Source organism: Callorhinus ursinus, unplaced genomic scaffold, assembly GCF_003265705.2.
Source record: "Callorhinus ursinus isolate GAN/ISIS: 27379988/994484 unplaced genomic scaffold, GSC_fseal_2.0 scaffold12, whole genome shotgun sequence".
NCBI lineage: Eukaryota > Metazoa > Chordata > Mammalia > Carnivora > Otariidae > Callorhinus > Callorhinus ursinus.
Window position 1 is genome coordinate 71,942,958 of NW_027397074.1, and position 23,555 is coordinate 71,966,512.

Here is a 23,555-nt window from a genome sequence, read left to right on the forward strand (position 1 = left end):
ATTGACATGTATCAGATAGCTGTGCATGTCCTAGTCTTTCCAACATGCCTTTAAAATAGCCATAAGATCTTTTCAGAGGGTAGTTTTAGCAGTATCTGCCAAAATGCATGCGCTCATACTTTTTTATCTAGCTACGGACAAGAGGACCACTGAAAGCAGTGCATGCTGGGAATGAAGTCTTTGAAGTCCTCTCCTGTTCAGACAAAAGTTGCCAGCTCTGTGCGTGATGCTTCAGTTCAGTCCGAGACCCTGACAGACAGAGAAGTTTCTATCTCTTTTCTGCATATGGGCACTAGAAAATCTTCTGCCGGGCACATAAATTGAGCTGAGGGTTATGTATCCGAGACTTAACTTCAACACTGGATCTGGATAGAATGTGAGTTCCTTAGTGGAGAGTAGTGTTAGGTGGGGGCCAGTGCCCTACTGTCACCATGCCTGCAGTTGCTGGATTTTTCGGTGGTCTCTAAATGTCCCTGTATCTGTCCTTATCCCCTCAGGATTCAGAGTCCTTGGTGGAAGCATCCAGTTTGTTGAGCCTGAGACATGTCTGGCCTCCTTCAACTTTTATAGTAGGAAGTTGGGCCCTCTTTTTTGCTTTGAACGAGACAATGGAGGGTCTTTCCAAATACAAAGACTGTTCCAGTTGTTGGTATCCAAAAAGAAATACACAAACACCCAACAAATTTCTATTGTGGGAGAAAACAAAAAATCACATGAAGGCACATACATATAAAGAATAGATTTTTTTTTTTAAAGATTTTATTTATTTGTTTGAGAGAGAGACACAGCATGAGTGAGGGGAGGGGCAGAGGCAGAGGGAGAAGCAGACCCCCTGGTTGAGCAGGGAGCCCGATGTGGGGCTCGATCCCAGGACCTGAGATCATGACCTGAGCCGAAGGCAGACGTTTAACTGACTGAGTGACCCAGGCGCCCCAAGAACAAGATATTTTTGAAGTAGAAACAGACAACTGGTAGATATAATAAGAGAGAGTTACATGGCGACATTGAAAAAATAATAAAAATGGTATTTGGAAGATATGAAACAAGACCTAAATAAATGAGGAGACCTTCCATGTTCTTAAAGAGATCAGTCCCAGTTATAACCCAGTTGGGTTTTTTGAAATTGTCAGATCTGTAGTTCACATAGAAGAATAAATGAATAAGAATTATTTAAAAAAAATTGGAGGCAGATAATAAGGCCTTTCTTATCTAATATTAAAATATTATTTTAAAACGAATCGAAACAGTACAGGTATGCCAATAGAAAATCAGACTGCTCTAGCAAAATAGAGTTTAGAAACAGATGCAGGATATATGGGACTTCAATAATTTTAAACAATAATCCAAGTAAGTAGAGGGAATGCAGGCTATTTAGAAATTGGTGTTGAGACATTTGGCTAAAGAAAGTAAATTTAGATGCTTACCTGTTACTTTATGCAAAAAATACTAATTCAATTTAAAAGTAACATGATAAAACTTAACTAGCATTAGAAGAAATTCAGAGAATGTGTGTGGAAGAGGCTTTGTAGGTCCATATCCTACAAATATAGTACTGTATCATAAAAATATATGTAACAGGATATTCATTGGAACATTGTTGATAAGAACAGCAAAAATACACAACTTAGATGTTTATCAAGAGGCATATAGTTAAATGAATTATGGTGTATCCATGGTATGTCATTCTTAAATGAAGAGAAAGATCTCTTTGTGCTGATAGGGAAACATTGCCTTTTTTTTTTTAAAGATTTTATTTATTTATTCATAAGAGACGGTGGGGGGCAGAGGGAGAAGCAGGCTCCCTGCTGAGCAGGGAGCCCGATGCGGAACTCAGTCCCAGGACCCTGGGATCATGACCTGAGCCGAAGGCAGATGCGTAGCCATCTGAGCCACCCAGGCGCCCAATAGGGAAAGATTTCTAAGATACATTCTTGGGTCCAAAAAAAGCCACTTGAAAAACAGTACATACAGGATGAACCTACTTGTGTAAGAATTGAGAGGATATGTATTTAAAAATGTATCCTTTATATGTAGACATAAATGTGTGTTTATACAAGATTCCTGGAAGGATAGTGCTGACACTGATAAAAGGAATTACCTATGAGAAATGGAAACGGTGGGTGGGAGATAGGAAAGAACGACTCAGGACTGTGAATGTATTCACCATGAGCATATATTGTTACTTTATTTAGGAATACAGTTATTGATACTTTTGAATATTATTTTTATTTTTTAAAAAGATTTATTTATTTTAGAGAGAGGGGGGGATGGGAGGGGCAGAGGGAGAGGGCAAGAGAAACTCTAGGCAGATCCCCCACTAAGCATGGAGCCAGACGGAGAGCTCAGTCTCACAACCCTGAGATCACAACCTGAGTTGAAGCCAAGAGTCGGATGCTTAACCAGCTGAGCCATCCTGAAGATTATTTTTAATGAAATGGCAAAATGCTTACTACTGAAATGAAAACCTAGGATTTAAAATTCTATATAGGATGATCCCAGTAGTGTTGAAAAAGAAAGTGCGTACATTTTTGTATATATGTGTACGTGTAGGGGGGCAGGGATGGATAGACAGACTCTTTTCTGTTAAATGTTTTGAAAGGCACTATGTTATAATTATATTAGTAGATTATTTTTATTTTCTTAATATTTTTTAAAAACCTACAGTACCTTTATAAGTTGATAAAATCAATAAAAAGTTATTTTAAGTTCATCCTTTTACTTCATGCATCCTGGGTTAATACTTGATTTGACCTTGTTTCCTTGGATGCTCTTTTGCTCATGAAGGAGAAAGTTTCAGCCGCATGGATTTTGGTGTCCATATTTGTCTAGGGGCGGGGGCATAAAGATCGTCCCTGACCCCGTTGTGTTATTCATTCCCTATTTTGTCTTTAAAGTTTTTTCTTTTTATGTTCTTTTTCTCTTCTTTTTTCCTCTTTGCCTAGATTTTAGTTTCACTTTATTTTGTATTACATGTCTTCACTCTTGATCTGTCATTTGAGACCATGACTGTTTTTGACTTTTATACCTTCTGAATCATTCATTTTTCTTTCTGTATGTTCAGGCTGATCTTAGGACTATAGAGAATTACTTTGCCAGCCATTCCCGTTTCATTATTCAGTTAAATTTCCTTAGTAAGGTCATATTATCTTTGACAGCTATTTCTTAGCTCAGTTTGATTTAACAAACTTCTATGAACATTTGCTCTTTGCCGGGTACTGTGCCAGCTGTGGGGGTTATAGAGGTGAGTCTGTTCATTACTAGATTTACAACTTAAAGTTCAATTCTCCTCTGGCAAGGTTTAGTTTCACAATAAAATCAGCCAAGGGAGCTGCCCCTGTCAGTTTTGGACATATTATTATTATTTTTTTAATTTTATTTTATTATGTTTGGACATTTTAAGTGAAGGAACAGAAATGAGTTCTAATTAAAAAGCAAATGTTTAATAAGCTGTTAGTACTTCTAACCCTTCTTAAAAAACTCCCCACAAAACCCAAACCTTTCGTGACTATTGAAGTCAAACGCATAGAGGTAGATCTTTACTAGATGGATGGGTAGTTAATGGCCAAAAAGTCCTTAGGGTTATGGTGGTAGGGGTTGTTTTTGGTATAATTTGCTCTACAGTTTTCCTGTCTGCCACCCTGTGGTTAGTAAATAGCAAACCACGTTCAATCACAATAAGCAATTAGTAATTTTGGGGGGACTGTTTTATGCCGGATAATATTTTATGTACGCCACAGCTGTCTTTTACAACTTAGCTATGAATGACTAAATGGATTTAAAATAAAAATTTGTAATCATAGATATTTAAAAAGAACAATACTTTGTACCAATGTTTCTTTCAAAATAAAGCAGTTCAGTGCATTCAAATTAATTACAAACTTGATAAGAACAGTCTAATTTTGATTTTATTTTTTGCTTTTTTTTTTTAATGTTTTATTTATTTATTCATGAAAGAGAGAGAGAGCGAGGCAGAGGCAGAAGTAGACTCCCCGCCTAGCAGGGAGCCCTGTGCAGGACTCGATCCCAGGACTCTGGGATCATGACCCGAGCTGAAGGCAGATGCTTAACCATCTGAGCCACCCAGGCGCCCCTGATTTTATTTTTTGCTTTCAAAAATACTTCCTCAGAGATATTCAGAACCCTGTGGAGGTACTCATACGTGCTCAACTTTATTTCTTCAGAAATGGAAACGGACGTACACACTATTTAAATGCAGTATTCTGTAATAGCACCTACATTTCTGTTGAGCTTCATGTCTGTCATAACTAAATGAGTGGGTGTGCCTACTTTTTCTTGAACTCTGGAGACTAAGTCCTTTCATAACAGAACAAGAGAAAAACCAAAAGTCATTTCCAGAGTTACTTGCCTTTGGGTTAGTGTTCACAAAGGAGAAAATTGAAGCCCAGGGGAAAATTTTAGAGAGATGAGTCTATGAAAATAGTCTTGCAGTAAATTGACTTTCTAAAAGTTTATTGATGGAGCATAAGGGCCTTTCTGGCTCTGGTAATAAAGTCAGTGGGTTATGTTTTTCAAAGTTAAAATGGCAAGACATTTATCACCCCGTATTTAACTGAAACATACTTTTAGGTTAAAATTGAGAAAATAATTGTAGGTTATAATCTGAAGTGAAGCTTGTGCACATCTGTGTTTGTAGAAGTGTGTATTATACTCATAGAAATACACATATCACTACACACAAATATTGTATGACTGTGTGGCAGGCTGTGTTGCTGCTCTACACCTGAACTTTCCTGTTAATTGATACCTTCATTTATCAGTGCTTTAAAAATAACTTCTCTATTTTTGTTATGGAAATATTTATGAAACATATTCTATATTTTTCCTATCATTTAGAATCGAAATGAACTGGTTTTTTTTGTTTTATAATTTTTTATTCTGTTATGTTAGTCACCATACAGCACATCATTAGTTTTTGATGTAGTGTTCCACGATTCATTGTTTGCATATAACACCCAGTGCTCCATGCAGAACATGCCCTCCTTAGTACCCATCACCGGGCTAACCCATGCCCCCACCGCTGTCCCCTGAACTTTTTCTTAATAGTGAGTAGCAGCACTATAAACATCCGTGATGATCCTTTGTCTCTTTAGGTTTGTGAATCTAGGCTAGAGAGGTGTATGGAGCTAGTTTTGCAGTTGTGAGTAACATGCAGGTCAGAGGATGAGGTGAGGTAGTCGAGGGAAAACCGGAGATGAGAGCAGTAGTTAATATGTGAAAGATGACTGGATAAATCTGTGATCCTATTGATTTATAGACAAATCAATAGACAAACTATTGTGACAAATCAGTGGATTTGAACGCTCTGTTTCTTAAGATAGTTTATGGGTAAATAGGAACCAAATAGCCTTATATTGGAAGAAAAGAATTATGGGAACTCTGTCAGTTTAATTCCAGGTAAGTGTTATTTTTGTTACTTTTATATCTTATACTTGAGGTTTCACATGAGTCTGCAAGTGATTCCAATAGTTGGAAATAGGCTGTTTGGTTTCACTCATATCGCAGTCATACTTGGATCCTCAGCGCTGAGCCCTCTCCCAGACACGTCGATGCTGCAGACTTGTTTGAGTCGTGATTCCTTCTTCCCTGTAGTAAGTGAGAAGGGGGACCTTAGTAACTGTCCGTTATCCTCAAGGCCTGGGACAATAGCTCATGTGTTATTGGCACTTGATAAAAATAAACCTTAATTTTGCCACCACTGAGAAAGCATCCAGTTCACAGCAAGCACCGACATATGTTATCTAGAGGCTGCCACAAACCTAATGTTTCCAAAGGCAAAGGGAGCAAATCATCCGTGGCTAGAAGTTCAGTCCCGGTTCGCGGTTGAAGCCCGGCTGGAAAGGTTTTTGGGTTCAGCGATGGCTGAAGTGGAGAGCAGAAGAGGGAAAGGCTGGTCCAGAAGGCAGACTTAGGAAGGAATGAGGCTAAAAGGATTGTTTTCTGGCATTTTGAAATTTTCTAAATGTAAACATTCAAAATGCAAATAAACTCTGCTTCATGTAAAAAACAAAAAACCTTAAATGATGATTTTGCCTTTAACCTAAGTTTCTTTTTCAGTTTTCTGAAAGAACATGCATATGTTTATTAGGTTAAAAATACACACGTAGCTAGCACTGTGGGTCCCAAAGGAGTGGTGGGAGGGAGATGGGGTATGTCACTGTGGGATGTGTGGATGCGGATGTCCGCAGTGCACACGTCTTTCCCATTTGGAGAACTCTTTCCTGAAGGTGTAGTCTTGTCCCCACTTGCCCCACTCTGCCTGCCCTCCCTTTATAACCCACTGTGAGAATCACATCTGTGGTCAGCCACTGCTGCTAACGATGGTGGTGGGACTGGGAGGAGGTGAGAACTATGGCTTTGACTAGCCTACCCTTGGAACTTAGAGAAGCTTTTCTGTTTTAGATGCAATGTGATTAGATGATTTTGTTTGTTTCTTTTTTAAGTTTGTTTGTTTATTTATTTATTTATTTTTAGTAATCTCTACACCCGACATGAGGCTTGAACTTTTGGCCCCAAGATCAAGAGTCCCATGCTCTTCTGACTGAGCCAGCCAGGCACCCCGTAGATGATTCAGTTTCTTGAGAGTAGAGCATAAGTTTGACTTGCCTTGGACTTGCCTACTTCTTTCACTTAACAGATGGCTATAAATGTGAAATAACTTGAAAATTTAATTGTTTTTTATAGTCTTTGTGCCATTTAAAATTAATGTGTTTATTCTGGAGATGATAAAGTTAATCATTAAGATGAGATGCTAAGGCCTTTATGGAAAAGGTGAAATGGGTAATCAAATACTGAATTAACCTGTTTGAGTTCCTTAAATCATCTTTTATTGTCATGATTCTCAACTTGATGAATTTTATGAACCTCTTTTAAAGAAAACTAAATGTAGTGAACTCCCAGACTATATCAAAAGCTTCAGCTTGAAAAACACAAGCTAAACAAGGTTTAACTACTTAAACCTTCTTTCAGTTATCATGGTATGGTGACATTTGATCTTTCTTTGCTGATAAATTAACTTTAATATAGGAACAGAGGAGGGTACCAAAATTGCGTGGCATAATTTGGTGGTAAGGTAGTCTTTCACATGATCCAGATGATCCAGGATGATGTTTTTAGACCCAGCTAGCATTGAAATAAAGACAAAAATTTGAAAACTTGGAACCCTTAGGCTACATCTTTGTACCCCTCTCTGCACAGTCACCACTGGAAATACACTTGGAAAACACTTGCAATCACAGTGTACAAAGGGCTCATGCCCAGACGAAAGTTATAAGGGATGGGCAGGTAGTGGGACTTCAGCTGTTTTTGGAGAAAGTGGTAACTACCTACCTTTCCCTTCCAGCTCCCTTATAAAAGATGCTTCTCCCGTTCCTCTGATTGATGTTACAAACCTTCCTACTCCTCGAAAATTCCTTGATACCTCTCAGTTTTCTACTCCTGGAAGCTCAAGTGGTAAGTATTTAATTCTTTAGCCACTCACCTTCTTTTCACAATGTTGTAGTTCCTCAGCAAAGACTGGGAAAATCTGGGGGGTCAGGGCTGGGAGGTCCTGAGGTTAGTGCCTTGGAGCCTCTGATGAGCTCTGTGCCACCCTCAGAGGGAATAAGATAGAAGATGACTGGTTGGGCCTGTTGCATTATCAGTTTTTAAACTGGCAGCTGAATCTGGCCTGTCTCCTGAATCCAGATGTAGTTACGCTTTATTTGACCAGCACTGTTTGTTTTTCTGAAGTTGAATTTGAATGCTTTTTGATGCAGAGAGTCTCCCCCCCACAGCCCCCCCATAACCTCTCTTGTTTTTGTCAGCTTTTACCCAGCTGCTGTACATGTTACATGCTCTGTCTGGTCCTTGAGAGCTTCTGAGTGTGTGCTCTAGATCCTTTGTCTATCTATACAAGATACCTTGTATCTTCCAGTGCCTTCCCCACTTACACATGTGCCCGCATGTGGGTGTGCACACACACACACATATAATGTACTTTGAGCCATGTTTCTTCTTGGGCTACGTACTGTTCTGTTGAATAAGAGCCATTTTGGCCTATATTTAAAGTTGGAGACGGAGGGTATGCTTTGAATCTGAACGCAGATTTAGAGGATTTCTTCAGGAATAGCTCAGACTTGCTGTCAGAGGGTTCAGCTGAACTTGGCTCAGATTGTCTCTGGGCCTCTGCAAAGAGCCTTCAACTATTGTAGCGCTGGGTTGAGGAGAAGGAGATGGGATGTTTTTCTTGAGATGTCCCATAGGTGCCTTCGTGTCACAGCTAAAGTCCTCAATACCTTTTAACGAATGAGTAATGTTGATTATCGTTGGCTTTGCAGGTATAAATTAGTTCTTTTCTAGTTCTGTAGTCCTGTAGAGCCTGAAATAATGAAAAAGTGGAAAGGTAGAAAAATAATTTGGAGTTAGTCAATACATTTTGTGTACCTAATTGAAAGTGTTTCTTTTGAGAGCCTCACTATATATTGTTGTTGCTGAGGCATATGTAATTACCTTTTATAATATCATTTAATTAAGTTTAAGGGTTACTTAGGCTTGGAATCTTGGGGTTTATTGCTTTTACTGTAGGAAAAGTGTAGAAATTATTTTGTAATAGATTATATTGTTAGTCTATTTAATGATTCAAAAAAACCCACAAAAACCAAAATACTCTGACCACTTATGTTTATTGTGACACTGTTATATCTTCAAGTTTTTATAGTGTGAGCCATCATTGCTTACCTTGGTTAGAGCAATTTAAGTAAATGTTGCCGAGTCAATGGCCAAGTGAAATAAACATTTTAATTGTTTATGAAGAAATGATAGGGCAGGCGTTTTGCAAATGAAAAGCACTGTGTAAATACCAAGTAAGTTGAAAAAATGCCAATTATGGCAAATTTCAGTAGAAACTAATTTTGCTACATCTATTATTTTTAATAAGACAGCTTACTCTTTGATGGGCACTTCTGTCAGGCCCTGTAGTTAGCATTTCTCACTTCGTGGAGTTGACGGTAACACTTTGCCTTCGGCAGTCTGTTCCTTCATTATTGGGGATGACTCTTGAAGAGCCGCGTGGTAGTTGAGTAGAGGTGGGACCATCGTGGGGACTGCTTGTACATAAGCTACAAACCTTTCTTTTTAGAAGGGCTCATTTCTTTGACTGTTTAAGGCTGTTGATCTCATGATTTTTCTGTGGGTGACCGAAAGAGAAGGTGGTTGAAATATTATTGATCGAAATGCAGTAGTTAAGGTGTGTTTAGTGCCTACCATATGTAAAACAATATTTTAAGTGCTTCGCATGAATTAGTTCAGTCCTTTAACAATCTTTGTAGGTAGGTACTATTCGAATAGCTCCTTTTTACAGATGAGAAAGCCGGGGCCTAGCGGGTTAAGTTGACACAGCTGACAAGGAGCAGAGCTGTGATTTCAAGTAAGGAGCTGGGTTCCAGAATACACTCTTCTAACCGTTTTTTTTCCCCCCGCAAAAAAGCTAGGTATGCTCTGGGTTATTAGTTTTCTCTTGTTGCCACAACAAATTGTGACAATGTAAATTTATCATCTTAACAGTTTTGTAGGTTAGAAGTCCAGTATGGGTCTGATTGGGCCAAAATCAAGGTGTTGGCATGGCTGTGTTCCTTCTGGAGGCTCTACAGGAGAGTTCATTTCCTTGCCTTTCACAGCTCCTAGGGGCTGCTACTTTTCCAGATTGTTGCCCTCTTCCTCTGTCTTCAAAACCAGGGACAGTGTGTCACATCCTTCTCGGGTCACATCTCTCTGACCCACCCTTCTGCCGCCTCCTTCCTCTTTTAAGGAATCGTGTGATTAGATTGATTCCACCTGGGTAATTCAGGATACTCTGCGCAGTTTAAGGTCCTTAACCTTAATCACATCTGCAAAGTCTCCTTTGCCATGTGACATATTCACAGAGTCTGAGGATCAAGGACATGGATATCTTTGGGGACCATCATTCTGCACTGCCTATTTTCTGACTTGAGTTATCTTGAGGAGTCAATATATAAAATTTTGACTTTCTTGAAATTATGTGTGAAGTCTTTTTAAATCACTGCAGTTCCAGTCTTAAGGACTATATTAATCTGGGTCACATTATTAAAGGGGGTTGTGTAAATGAGGAAGATGTAAATTATGTAGACAACTGCATAAAATGTTAGTACGTATAAAAGTGAGCCTGATGAAATACACTATAAATAAAGGGCAGATATTTTCTTATTCCTAATGAGCAGTAAGTCCTAAGAGTGTTTTTGTGAAGTGCCCGGCAAGTCAGCCTTGAAAGTAATAGTCATTTTCAGCAGGAATTTAACATAGGCTTTTAAAACTCCCCTCTCATCTTGTGAAATAGTAGGATGGAGGGTGTAATCCATTAGAACTGACATTTTTATAGAGGAAGTTCCAATAGGGAATCCCCAGATAGAACAGATCTCTCACTGGGGTGCCATAAATTTAGGTTGGAGGTGATTCCTGAGGACTTTCAGGTTATTATTAATTAAACAAGCATTTTGATTGTTTGCAAATGAGTCATTTTTCAAATGTCTTCTTTACAGGTGGAGGTGTGAGTGACTTTTCTGTGAGATTTTCTATTATAGTTTACATGTTATGGTTTGCAAGACATGTTCCATCATTCAACTGATGGCAGCAGTCCTATGAGGTAGTTATGGCAGGTACTATTGTCATTATCATGGTGATTATTTTTATATCTATCCCATTTAAGTCTTAAATACTTAAGTTATAAAAGTACAGAACTATAGATGTGTATGCGCCATCCAATTAAAAAATATTTAATTACAATCAGGCACAGGTTGGCAGAAGCAGGAAACCCATTAAGAGAAAAATGATTAGCATCCATTTAGCTTTCCTACACATTAGTGAGGAAAAGAAATGGCATCTTAAAGAACTGGACAAATGATGGGCAGTTTACAGAAGAGTCCATATACGTGGCAAGACTGGCATTTATCCAAAAGAGGTTAAGTATCCAGAATATATAAAGAGCCCCTATAAATCAATAAAACAAGTTAATAAGTAAAAATATGCAAATGTAAACTATTAAAAAATAGGCATAAACATGAATAGGCAGTTTGTGTAGTAACTATATGAAATATTGCTTATACACTCTAGTTAATCAGGTATTATTTTTAAAACTCATTTTATAAATATATTCCATCCACAGAGGTTGAGTGATCAGTCCAGGTCCACCAGATGGTGATTGCTGGAAAGTAGCCTCATGCTGTTCCCACTCTAAATAAGTAAGAGAGATATTTTGCCAGCCTTTCTCCTATTTCTCATCAGTCATAGTATTTTGTAAGGTACGAGAAACTAATGTCTAATTTAGATGTAGTAATTCAACTATAACTTAGGTAAAAGGATGGGAGAAGTGTGGAGAAAAGCCAATAATTGTAGTAAAATGTTGGTTTAAGCTTTTGGATTCCCAGTATGTCCTTTCATTTGGCAAGCTGCCTTTGGAACGTTTTGACTGAGCAATTACTCCCGGGGTACACAAGCATTTCATTTGTGGCTTCTTTATTCATTTTATGCATGCTCCTGCTGGGATTGCTGTGAATATAACTATAATGAAACTGGACTCCTTCCTTTCTTTTTGGTACCAGCATAGGTTAAGCAATGAAACCTAAAGAGAGCACAAATTAAATGATTTTTTTTTTCTTTTGCTGCTCTTTTCTCATGTGCATTTTATTTCATAAAGTCTTGTTCTGGGACTTGATACTTTTCTTAAAAATTTAGGATTTGATATTTAAATTCTCTCTACATGGAGTGGGAGCTATGAATCCTAACATAAAAGGAGTTGAAATTTTTCTTCTTGCAACTCACATGTCTAGAATAGTGAAAGTTCTCCAAAACAACAAGATGATGCCTTTTGAGGTACTTCTGTCCTGAGGTTGGGGCCTCCTTTGGCATTTTAAATCAGTTGTTCCGAAAGTATCCTTCTTTTGCTGTTAAGTATCTTGGTTGATTTCTATGATTAATCATAAGTAGAGCTGAGGACTGGATACAAGGGAGTCAAAATGGAATTAATGGTTCAGATGTTTATAAATGTAAAAATAAAGCAAGGCCAGAGTTCGTTAGTTAAAATACATTTATTAAATATGAATATTATAGTCATATATTGGAGATGAATATAACCATCATTATGGGCTTTAATATTAATAAATATTAATATTTTTCCATAGTTGATTCAGATTCTTTAAAAAAAATTTACGGGTACAATTGAAGCCCCCTATGAATGCATGAATTCTTCCTCAATTCCTTTTCTCTCTTCTACCCTATTGGTAACTGTTTTGAAATTGTTCCATATCTTTCTCCTGTATGTTTTCATACTTTTACTGTGTCTATGTATATGTATATATGTTGTGTATTTGTAAATATAGAAACAATATGTATAATTTATATATTTATATATGTATATATTTGTATGTAAATGTTATAATATTGTGTATGTTTATTATATACAAAGTATGTTATTTTGAGTATTTTAGGGTGTAAGTAAATTGTATAGCTTAATTTACCTGTTTACTTGATTTTAATGATATAATTTAATTGACTTATAATTGTATAGTATGATAAGTATCATTCTACTACTTGGGTTTTGAACTCAACATGATATTTTTTGGATTTTCTTATGTTACAATATAGCTCTAGTTTATTAGTTTTAACTACTGTATAGTATTTTATTATATAATCACAATTTATCCATTCTTCTATAGATAGACAAGTTATAAGTTTGCAGTTTTTCATTATTAGGAACCTTATAGCAGTGAGTATTTTTGTACGTATTTCTGTAGGACAGTTTCCCAGACACTGATCTCTTGGGAATGGGTTGTAGATATATCTGAAATACTCAACCCTTCAGCCTTTGGGGTAGCCAGTTGGGTCTTGGGGCAGTCGGAATCTCTAGGCAAGTTCTCTTAGCTACATGCAGCCACCTCCATTTATCCTCGTTGTGTTGGGTAAGTACTATTATTTTCTCTATGTGCCATGATGCCTCCAAAGTGAGGAAACCCTATTCTTAGGGTGCCATGTGTGTTATATATGTATAGGAATGTTGCACATTTTAAACTTCACTTACCAAATAGCTTTTTATTTATTTATTTTTATTTATTATTATTTTTTTAAGTGAGAAAGCAGGGTGGGGACGTGCAGAGGGAGAGAGAGAGAGAGAGAGAGAGAGAGAGAGAGTCTTAAGTGGAGTCCAGTGCGAGGTTTGATCTTATGACCCTGAGATCATGACCTGAGCCGAAATCAGGAGTCAGACACTTAACTGACTGAGCCACCCAGGTGCCCCGTCAGATAGCTTTTCAAAGTGATTGCACCAATGCACAATCTGAACTATGCAAGAACTTTTGTTTGTCTATTTCTTGCCCTTAAAATTGGCTTTGTTAAACTTTCAATTTTTGCAAATGGATTTTCACAAATCTGACAGGCCCTATGTTTTTATTTTTTTAGTTATTTTAGTTTGCATTTCTGAGGTTTCTAGTGGCATTGAGAATCTTTCCATGTATATGAACCATTTGGGTCTCTTGTAAATTGTCTTTTGTTTGCCAGGTTTTTATTAGGCCATTTCTTTATTACTGTGTATAAGAGTTAAGTGGATGCTGATCATTTTTCTGTTTTTCCACCCATCCCATATAGTTAATCAATTTCATTAGTTTCTGGCTTATTTTTCCTGTGTTTAATAAGTGCATATATGTATATCTTAATACGTCTCTTCCATGAAGGGGAATTTTACTTTAGATACACTCTTATATTTTGCTGTTTTCACTTTATATCCTGGAAATCACTCCATTTTAATTCATATAGATTATGCTTTATTATTATTTTTAACACTTGCATAGTTCTCCATTATGTTGATTTATCATAGCTCAGCCACTCTCTTATGTATGGGTATGTGGGTTGTTTACCATATTTTGCCTTTCTAAGTAGTGATGTAATGAATAACGTTGTGCATATGTATTTTCATATTGTTGGAGGTGTATCATCAGGGTAAACATCTAGAAGAGGGATAGCTCAATCAAAAGAGAAGCCCATATGTATTTTTTGGTATTGCCAAATTCTCCAGAAGAGTTGTACCAGCTTACATTGTACCATGAGTGTGTGAGAGTACTTGTTTTCCCCACAGCCTTGCCACATAATGTGTTGTTATACTTTATATTTCTGCCCATTTGATAGGTGAAAATGGTATCACAGTATTGTTTAATTTGCATTTCTCTTATGAGTCAGTTTGAAAAAATTTCTATAAGGAAATTTTAAAGCCCATTTTAATTTTTTTGTGAATTGTCATTGTCTTTTGTCTGCTTTTTTCTATTTTATCTTTAATAAATCTCTTACTGTGCTGTATATTAATGGACTTCCTAATATTGAACCAATTTTTCATTTCCTAGAATAAATGCCTCTTGATGATGGTGTGTTACTTTCTCAGTGTGGTGGTGAATTCTGTTTGCTAATATTTTACTTAGAATATTTGCATCGATGTTTATAAAGGATATTAGCCTATAGTCTAAATCATATCAGATTTTGCCTTCAATATAATAATTTGCTTCATAAAAAGAATTGGGAAATTTTTCTTCATTTTCAGTGCTCTAGAACAACTTATGGAGCATGGGGGTTCTCTGATATTTGAAGGCTAGGGAATTTCCCTGTGAAAACATTCAGATCTGATACTTATTCATATTTTTGCTTTTTTAAATTTTCTCTCTTTTTTCCTGTGTAAATTGTTCTCTTTAAGCATTCTGTCTCTGTTGGGATCAATTTTAATAATGTGTGTTTTTCTAGGAAATTACTGATTTTGTTTAATTTTCAATTTTATTTATACAGAGATCAGTATTTTCTTATGATTTTGAAATTTTCTTTTTTCTTTTTGTCTTTTTATTTGCACTATCTCCCTTGATCAAAGTAGCTGGTGGTTTGTCTGTTGTGTTAGGGTTTTTTGTTTTTGGTTTTAATTTTCAAGAAATAATTTTGGTATTTTGGTATTGATTAGGGCTATTTTTCTGTTCTCTACCTCATTTTCTCCTTTTATCTTTATTTCCTTTTTTTGTGCTTTCTTCTGGTTTATTTTTTCTTCTGATCTAGACATTGAAGTCATGTATTTTAATTCTTTCATTTTTACTGATAAAAGTGTTCAATGAGAGGAATTTTTCTCAACACTTTAAATGCTTCCCATAGACCTTGATATTTAGTTTCCATTATCATTTAAAAAATATTGTCTCATTTCAATTTGTATTTGATGAAAATCCAGTGTTTTTAAAGATTTTATTTATTTATTAGAGAGAGTAAGTGCATGAGCCAGGGTTGGGGAGGTTGGGAGGGGCAGAGGGAGAGGAAGAGGGAGAAGCCGACTCCCCACTGAGCAGGGAGACCGATGGCCGATGGCCGCAGAGCTCCATCCCAGGACCCTGGGATCAGGACTTGAGCTGAAGGCAGATGCTTAACCCATTGAGCCACCCAGGCGCTCCTTGATGTAGTGTTTTTAATAGAAGAATTTCACACTCAAGGATGAAAGGGTCTTTGTGTTTGTTCTGTTTCTCTTAATCCTTTCTAGCTTTTTTGCATTGAATTCAGAGAGTATTGTTGGTAATACTTTTACTTCATGGGACTTATATTTTCTTTGTGACAATACATGATCAGTGTGAATGTCCCATGGGTACTTGAGTAAAAGGCACATTCTTGGTTATCAGGTGTAGAGTTGATATATATCCATAAGATCTGCCTTATTTATTGTTTAGGTCTTTGATCTCCTTTTTTTTTTTTTGGTGATGTATCCAAGTTTTCTATTAATGGGCTTTCCCGTGTCTCTGCCTCCCTTGTAGTTTTTGTTTCAAAACGGTGGCTGCTGTTTAATTTGGTATATAAATATTTGTAAGTGTTGTAGCCTTATTGTGAACTGTGGTGTGCGGTATTAAAAGATGCCCTTCGTCATCATGGTTAATGCTTTTTGACTGGCATCTTTTGTTCATTCTATATTTCTAGCCTTTCTAAATTACTAGTTTTGAGATCTGTGTATAGCATATTGTTGGGTCTTGCTTTGTGACTCAAATTGAAAATCCTATTCTTACAATAGGTGAGTATGATCCATTGATATATATTGATAAGACTAATGTTTTGTCTCAGCTCTATCATAGTATTTTATAAATATGTATATTTGCTGTGTTGCTTTTTCTCTGAGATACTAATTCTTTGCTGCTTAATTTATACAATTTTTGTTGTTGTTGTTTAGGAGGTGTTTTTTTCCCCTAGCAATTGTCTTTTTAATGTATTTAAAAACTTAGAAAAATGCTCTTAGTCCCTTTTTAATGCTTTAATCTTTCACTCTCACATTTCTTTTTTTGTGGATATCCTTTAATCCCCATCTTTTGCCTAAGTAACAACATGACTTCATTTTCCTTTCTTTTCTGCAGTTTTTAGTTGTGTTTTTTACTTTTTGTTTTTTATAACGTACTTGTCTTAGGTGTCTTCCATCCACACCTGCCACTTGTGATTTTGTCTTAAATCTACACTTAAATTTTTAAATGCTCATCATCAATATTTTTTGCTGCAGTTTTTCCACTCATCTCTTGGCTTATCAAAAGGTCCTTAAGAAAGGGCTCATGGGTGCAGAATTCCTTTAACAGGTGCTTTTTTATTTTTTCTTTTCTTTTCCTATAGTCTTGGTACTTAAAGGACAGTTTAGATGGGTATAAATTCCTTAGTTTACAATTTTTACTTCCTGATTTTCTTTTTTTGTTTTTTATAAAATGCTATTTCATTATTGTCTTCCTTTGTGTATTTTATGAAAATTCTTTTATTTTTTTAATTAAAAAATTTTTTTATTTACATTCAAGTTGGTTAACTTATAGTTTATTATTAAGTTCTTGGTGGAGTTTAGTGATTCATCAGTTGCATATAACACCCAGTGCTCATTACAAGTGTCCTCCTTAATGCCCATCACCCATTTAGCCCATCCCCCACTCACCTCCCCTCCAGCAACCCTCACTTTGTTCCCTATGGTTAAGATTCTCTTGGGGCGCCTGAGTGGCTCAGTTCATTAAGTGTCTGCCTTCGGCTCAGGTCATGATCCTGGGGTCCTGGGATCGAGCTCCATTATTGGGCTCCCTGCTCAGTGGGGAGCCTGCTTCTTCCTCTCCTTCTGCCACTCCCCCTGCTTGTGCCTGCTTGGTCTCTCTCAAATGAGTAAATAAAAATCTTAAAAAAAAAAAAAGTCCCTTATGGTTTGCCTCTCTCTGGTTTCGTCTTATTTTATTTTTCCTTCCTTTCTCCTATGTTCATCTGTTTTGTTTCTTAAATCCCACATATGAGTGAAATCATATGGTATTTGTCTTTCTCTGACTTATTTTGCTTAGCATAATACCCTCTAGTTCCATCCACATCATTGCAAACTGCATGACTTCATTCTTTTTGATGGCAGAGTAATATTCCATTCTGTATATATATCACATCTTCTTATCCATTCATCTGTTGATGGACATGTGGGCTCTTTCCATTTTTTGGCAGTTGTGGACATTTCTGTTCTAAACATTGGGGTTCATGTGTCCCTTTGAATCACTATTTTTATATCCTTTGGATAAGTACCTAGTAGTGCAATTGCTGGGTCATAGGGTATTTCTATTTTTAACTTTTGAGGAATCTCCATGCTGTTTTCCAGAGTGACTGCATCAGTTTGCCTTGTTTGCCCTTGTAAATTGTGATCCTGTAGACCTTGATGACTTTTTAACTTAGAAACTTAACAGTTGTAGTAGGATATGCCCTGGAGTTTGTTTGTTTGTTTTTTGGATGGCTCATTTTCCCAGATACCCAATGGGCTCTTTCATTTTGTTGATTCAAGACTTTTTTTCTTTATAATTTTAAGTAATCTATTGTTTGTTTTTCTTCTAATATGTGACCTTTTTCTTTGCCTGTCTTCCATTTCTACTACTTTCTCTTTGGTCTTTGCACTTCTTACTTTATATCCCTTTTATTCTCTATTTTGGTTCCCTGAATTTCCTTAATACCCTTTAGAAGATACTCATTTGAGTCTGTTTTCTCTTGGGTATTTTATAATTTATTCTTCCTGTCTGAAATGATAGCTTTTTTTCCATGATCTCTTCTCAATTTAGTCAGTTTTCTTCTCACCTTTCTTTTATTTGTCCATGTCTGTTCTTAGTTTTGGGATTCTGACTCAAGGTGACTTTGTATCCCCAAGTTCTTGTTTGAATATATTTCTTCCATCTGGAGTGTTGTCAGCTAATTTTCTTGTGCTTCATGGTAGTTTTGTTGCAGGGAATTTTCCTCTGTTAATGTGTGTTGGATTTTTTGACACCCTCCCCTCCCATATACCTTCATACGAATTTGTTCATGTTTTCCTGTTTTCTTTTTATGGGTTTGGGGTGTTTTATAGAATTTCTAGCTCATTGGCTCCCTCTTCTGTCAGCATAGCAAAATCTAAATACTTGAGTGGATTATTGTTTTGATGGTAGGAGAAAGTTGTTCTCAGAATTTTGACTCTCTTGTGGGATTCTTAATTTTCCCTTTATGCTTCTTTAACCCTTTACTATCCAGTAGCCAAAGGGCACTTCTCTCTTCCTTTTGTCTTATTTCTCCCAAAGAAGCTGGAGGTCTCAAATACTGCTCCTGCAAATTGTCTGCTTTTAAACTCTCTTCCTTCTAGTCCATGCTCTCATCTCTTGGATACTTTTTGAGTATTTTGAAACTTAGGGTGGACATAGTCTTTTTTAGAAGATAGTTGTAGATCAATCTTAGGATCATCACTAACCCCCTTGTCTCTTCAACAGCCTACTTTGGCTCACAACAAAGCCTTGTGGCAGAACAGGGGTCAGGCAGGAGCCTGGGAGATCCATTGCTGGGATTAGGTGTTTTTTTTTCTTATTTTTATTTACAGTTGTTGTGAATTTTGGGCCATTTCTACCTTTCAGGTTATCCTGAGGGTATGATTTGTATGAGTTTTGTTTGTTCTTCTGGTTTTTCTATTTTGTTTTTGGAGGAAATAAGGAGAAATGGGGACCTAAGTAATTACTGCTGTCCCTAGCAGTCCAGGAGTTCCTAAAGCTAGAAGTTTTAAAAGTACATTTGTTTACTTTCTTGGGGGTTTCTTTTTGTGTTTTGATGTCTTACTACCTCATTTAATATACACAGTTGTGTGGGCAATATTTTATTTCCATTTTACAGATGGAAAAATTGAGGCCCAGCAAGATGTAATGACTTGAGAGAGATTTACCCAGTTAGCATGTGGTAGAGTTGATAATAAGATCTAAAGTCCTATGATGCCCAGCTCTTGCTCTTTTTTTCTTTTTTTTCTTGCTTTTTTACTATCGTGCTATCTCTTTAGGCGCTTGAACTTACAAAGCCTAACATATATTATTGAATATTAATATAAACTATCAATTTGTTCTTCTGTTCCTTGTGTCTTCTCTTATCCTGTTGCCCTCTTAAAATTGTTAGTAGCCACTTCTCTAATGGTGGCTACTTCTTGACTTTTTTTTTTTTTTAATTTTATTTATTTATTTGAGAGAGCGAGAAAGAGAGAGAGAGAGAGAGAGAGAGAGAGAGAGAGCACATGAGAGGGGGGAGGGTCAGAGGGAGAAGCAGACTCCCTGCTGAGCAGGGAGCCGGATGCGGGACTCAATCCCGGGACTCCAGGATCATGACCTGAGCCGAAGGCAGTCGCTTAACCAACTGAGCCACCCAGGCGCCCTACTTCTTGACTTTCAAAGATGCATCCTCCTTGCTCTAAAAGAGATAATGTACATATGTTAAGTGCTGTCTCAAGGGAAACTGAACAGGTGTCATTTTTGTTTGTGTTTATAGTCTACTTTGTTTTTTGTTTTAGTAGTCTACCCTCCACTCTCCCTTCCCCTGAAACATACCATCATTTCCCCCTTAGCCCACTTTCACTTATGGGCGGACCAGCGCACTTTCATTGTGCTTTCAGTGTCCACCTCCGAGTTGAAACTATTCCTGTGCTGAGACTGTAAAAACCCCTAGCTTCATGTAAATGATAGCCCCTAGTAGCAGAGTTGGCAATAGCTTTTGGCAGCCTCCTTTCAGGAGTAGGGTGTTATATTGTCTGTAGTTTCCTTTAAAGTAATTTAATCTGCACCTTAGGGGTGCTTAGTTAACATTTTTGAAGTACCTTAATCAGGAATCCACACTTCAGGGGTAGTTAGTTAACATTTGAAAGACCCTAATCAAGATTCTATACTCCAGGAGCAACCAGTGCATCAGAGACTGCTCTCTCAATCTGTACTAGTGGGTGCATTAATTAGAATAAAAGATGTTAGAGGTAATTTTTCATTGGTAAAACGAATGGTAGTTAAGATAAATAGTTGACCAGGTATCTCCACTGAGACATGAGTGGAAGATAAGGATTTGATGAGGCCAGAAGCATACGTAGGTCTAGAGCTTGAGTTGGTCCTGTGTTTGTAACCCTCGATGGGGGATTTTGTCACCTCATCTGGCCAGTGGTTGCATGTGAAGTCTCTGTAACACCCCATGGGCTAGACCTTGCCCGCCTTGGCCTGCTTCTCCACACAGAGGTCGTTGGACACATACTCTGGCTCCACTACTTTTTTTCTATTTCTTGTCCACAGAGGTGTTAGTCTCAATTTTGAACCAGACTGTTTCTTCATAACTTAGCTTCTATTTTGTGTATAACTGTGTTTTGAGATTGGCTATCTCAACTATGAATTTATAGTGCCATTTTGACCAGAATTATTGTTAAGTGGTAACTTTGTTATTTTCTGTTTGAGAGTATTGTCACTCACTCTTCTGAGGCCAGATTCCCGTCTGTGGGGGCAGCATTGTAGATATATAATTCTCTTGGTACTTTATTGGGTTAATTAGGCCTGGTGATTTTTTTTGAAGTCTCCTTTTATATTGAATTCTGTTCAATAGTGACACAGTTCTCCTGTATATAGACATAATGTTCTTGAATACGGCATGTAAATGAAGTTATGTATGTAGGTCGAAATCAGATATATCATATTTACATACTTTAGTTACCGTGCATAGTATAAAGCATGACATTTACCAGGAGTTTCTATGGTAAATGCTACCATTATCTCTTACAATTTAACATGCATAAATGTTAAGTTAAATAATGAAGCTTCTTCATTACAAAGTTAAAGTGTATCACCAGGGTTCTTGTGCAGATTTGATGACGTGTATATATAGCCATGGTGTGTGTTACTAATATTTTCTTACCAAACGTACCGAGAGAAGAAAGCAGTTATGGACTGGTCTACATTGCTTCCTGTACTCACTGGGAAACAAAAGATAGTTTTCTTTTATAGAACACTTACCTGCTTAAATGGATTATTCACTTTATCTGTTATTTTTTTTAAATGAGCTATCTATAATCTAGGTGCACATAATTAGCTATAGGCCATGGAGCCAGAGATGTATAGCTTTACTCTTAAGTTGATATAATCATGGAATTGTGGAGCTTGAAAGGACTGGAGATACCATCTAGTTAATCGTTTCATGAGTCCCAAAGTGTCTTAGTTAAACCTTCATGAATCCATGCTTAGCCTCAAACCATAGACGCGATTTATATCCACTTAGGCATGTATACCTACACATCCATATCTTCCTCCTTCCTTCCCTGTCTATGCATATAACAAGGAACAATTGGGGCCAATAGGATTTTAGTAGTAATAATGGGGAAGAACATGAAAATCTTAATATTTAGCACTGTCCTGCCAGTGAGGGTCTTCAAAACCAGGTTCAAGAAATCCTCACTTGATAAGTATCTTCAGAGCAAAAAGATAAGAGAGAACTGGGTGAGAGAGTACAGTATTTCTAATTATAAAGTGTTCTAAAACCTGCACGGTGAGTACTATATCATTATAGGTACAAGGGAATGATTTGGTGTTTAGTTGTTTGGAAGTGTGTACATTTTGTTCTAATTGTGGTGTGAGGCCCTTACTGAATTTCAGCTACATTATTTTTGTACTAGACTTTTTCTATAAAGCACCAATAATTCTGTCTGACCTTACAGGTTTTTGAAATTATTGGACTAGTCTTCATGGTTGATTATATTATCCTTTTAAATTGCCTTTTAATTTTCAGCTGATGTAAGTGAAATAGATAATATAAATTAATTACTATTGGATCTCTTCAGTGTTTATGCTCTAGGAGATTGCAGGAGACAAACAGAAAGATAAGGTTTTAAACAAATGTGCCATTTGGGGCTGTGGCATTTTATTATTCATACCTTGCTTATTTGTTATTTTTTAATAGGCTCTCTATCATATTAGTGCACATACAAGTAGCTGTATGCCACACCGTCTAGGGGCTCATGGATTTAACTATGTTTATCTCCTCACCAATCCCTCTTGCGGCAGGTGCTTGCAACACGCAGGTGGCCCTTTGCTTGGGTCTGGTTGTGACTCATATGTACTCTTTTGTGAAGATCATTTTCTCTCAGCTAAATTTCTGTTACTTTTTTCCCCTGCCTGAAGCTCTGCTTATAGTTGTGCTTCGTTGCTTCCCCACCCCGCCCCACCCCCCTAACATGCTGAATTTAGATGGCTCCTTGGCTGCTAAGTGTTTCTGTCTTCTTGTTGCTGGGATTTGTTTTTGCAGCATGGAGGAATTCTGTGGCCTGAGGGGTCTAGTTTTTAACGAATAAAATAAAACCAGTAACTAAAATGTCCATTCTCGGAATGTCACATTTGGAAATATCAGTGCCTTTTGTTTTTGATTTTTTTTTTTATTTGCCATCAAAATTGTCATCTTCAGAGGCTTAAGCCACCTTGGTTCTACTCTCACTTTACTAGTATTTTTAAAAATTTTTAAATGGAATACCACATCATCAAATGTCTTCTATGTTGCAAAGAAAATCCTAGGAATTTGGTCATTCTTAATGTGCTTCTGTCTCTCCACATGGTTTTCAACATCGTGGATAAATATGTGGAGGACTTCTTCAATGAAGAAAAAGCTTGTTGAAGTAATTATATCCTCCATATCCTTAAATGCTTTTGGTTCATATTTAAGGGCATTTTATGAGTTGGGAACAAGAAGAGTAGGGATTGGGGAGAATAGCCTGCATATCATCTGAAGTAGGGGTTTTTTGGAGACTTGATGTAGTGGTTATAAGGATTTACTCCCTGTAATGGGATATTTTCATTCTCTCCTCATAAATACATTGCAGTCCATTCCAGTGGTGCTGAACAACTTGGGAGTGGACTCATAGTATCATTGAGCTTGAATCTACTAAAGAAGAATGCATGCATTCTTTCAGGGTATCGTATATTTTAAAAACCTGCCAGTCATTTTGAAGAATAGAGGAGAGGGAAGGATGGGGAAGACTTTAACTCTTAGGGTCCATCTTCTGGCTTTTACTCACCTTTGCTTTATTCTATCTTAATCCAACCATTTTTAAAATGAGATAATTATTTTTGGGTATTTGGGGGCACATATTTGTGTGTATGTGCATTAGTTTGAAGGGAAGACCTATGGTTTTCAGTAGATAACAGAGGTCTCAGATCCTCATCTGTCCCTTTCCCCAGCTCCTCCCTGGGAGATAAGAACCACTGTGCTAG

General features: G+C 36.9%; 1 protein-coding gene across 3 annotated transcripts in view; it reads left to right on the forward strand.

Annotated features, from left to right (window-relative positions):
- The window catches only part of EXOC4 (exocyst complex component 4), a 728,355-nt gene that overhangs the window by 51,174 nt on the left and 653,626 nt on the right, over nucleotides 1-23,555 (forward strand). For all 3 annotated transcript variants that reach the window (XM_025854871.2, XM_025854873.2, XM_025854872.2), the window contains exon 5: nucleotides 7,361-7,470. In XM_025854871.2, coding sequence (XP_025710656.1) covers nucleotides 7,361-7,470 — 110 coding nt within the window. The remainder of the gene's footprint in view (nucleotides 1-7,360; nucleotides 7,471-23,555) is intronic.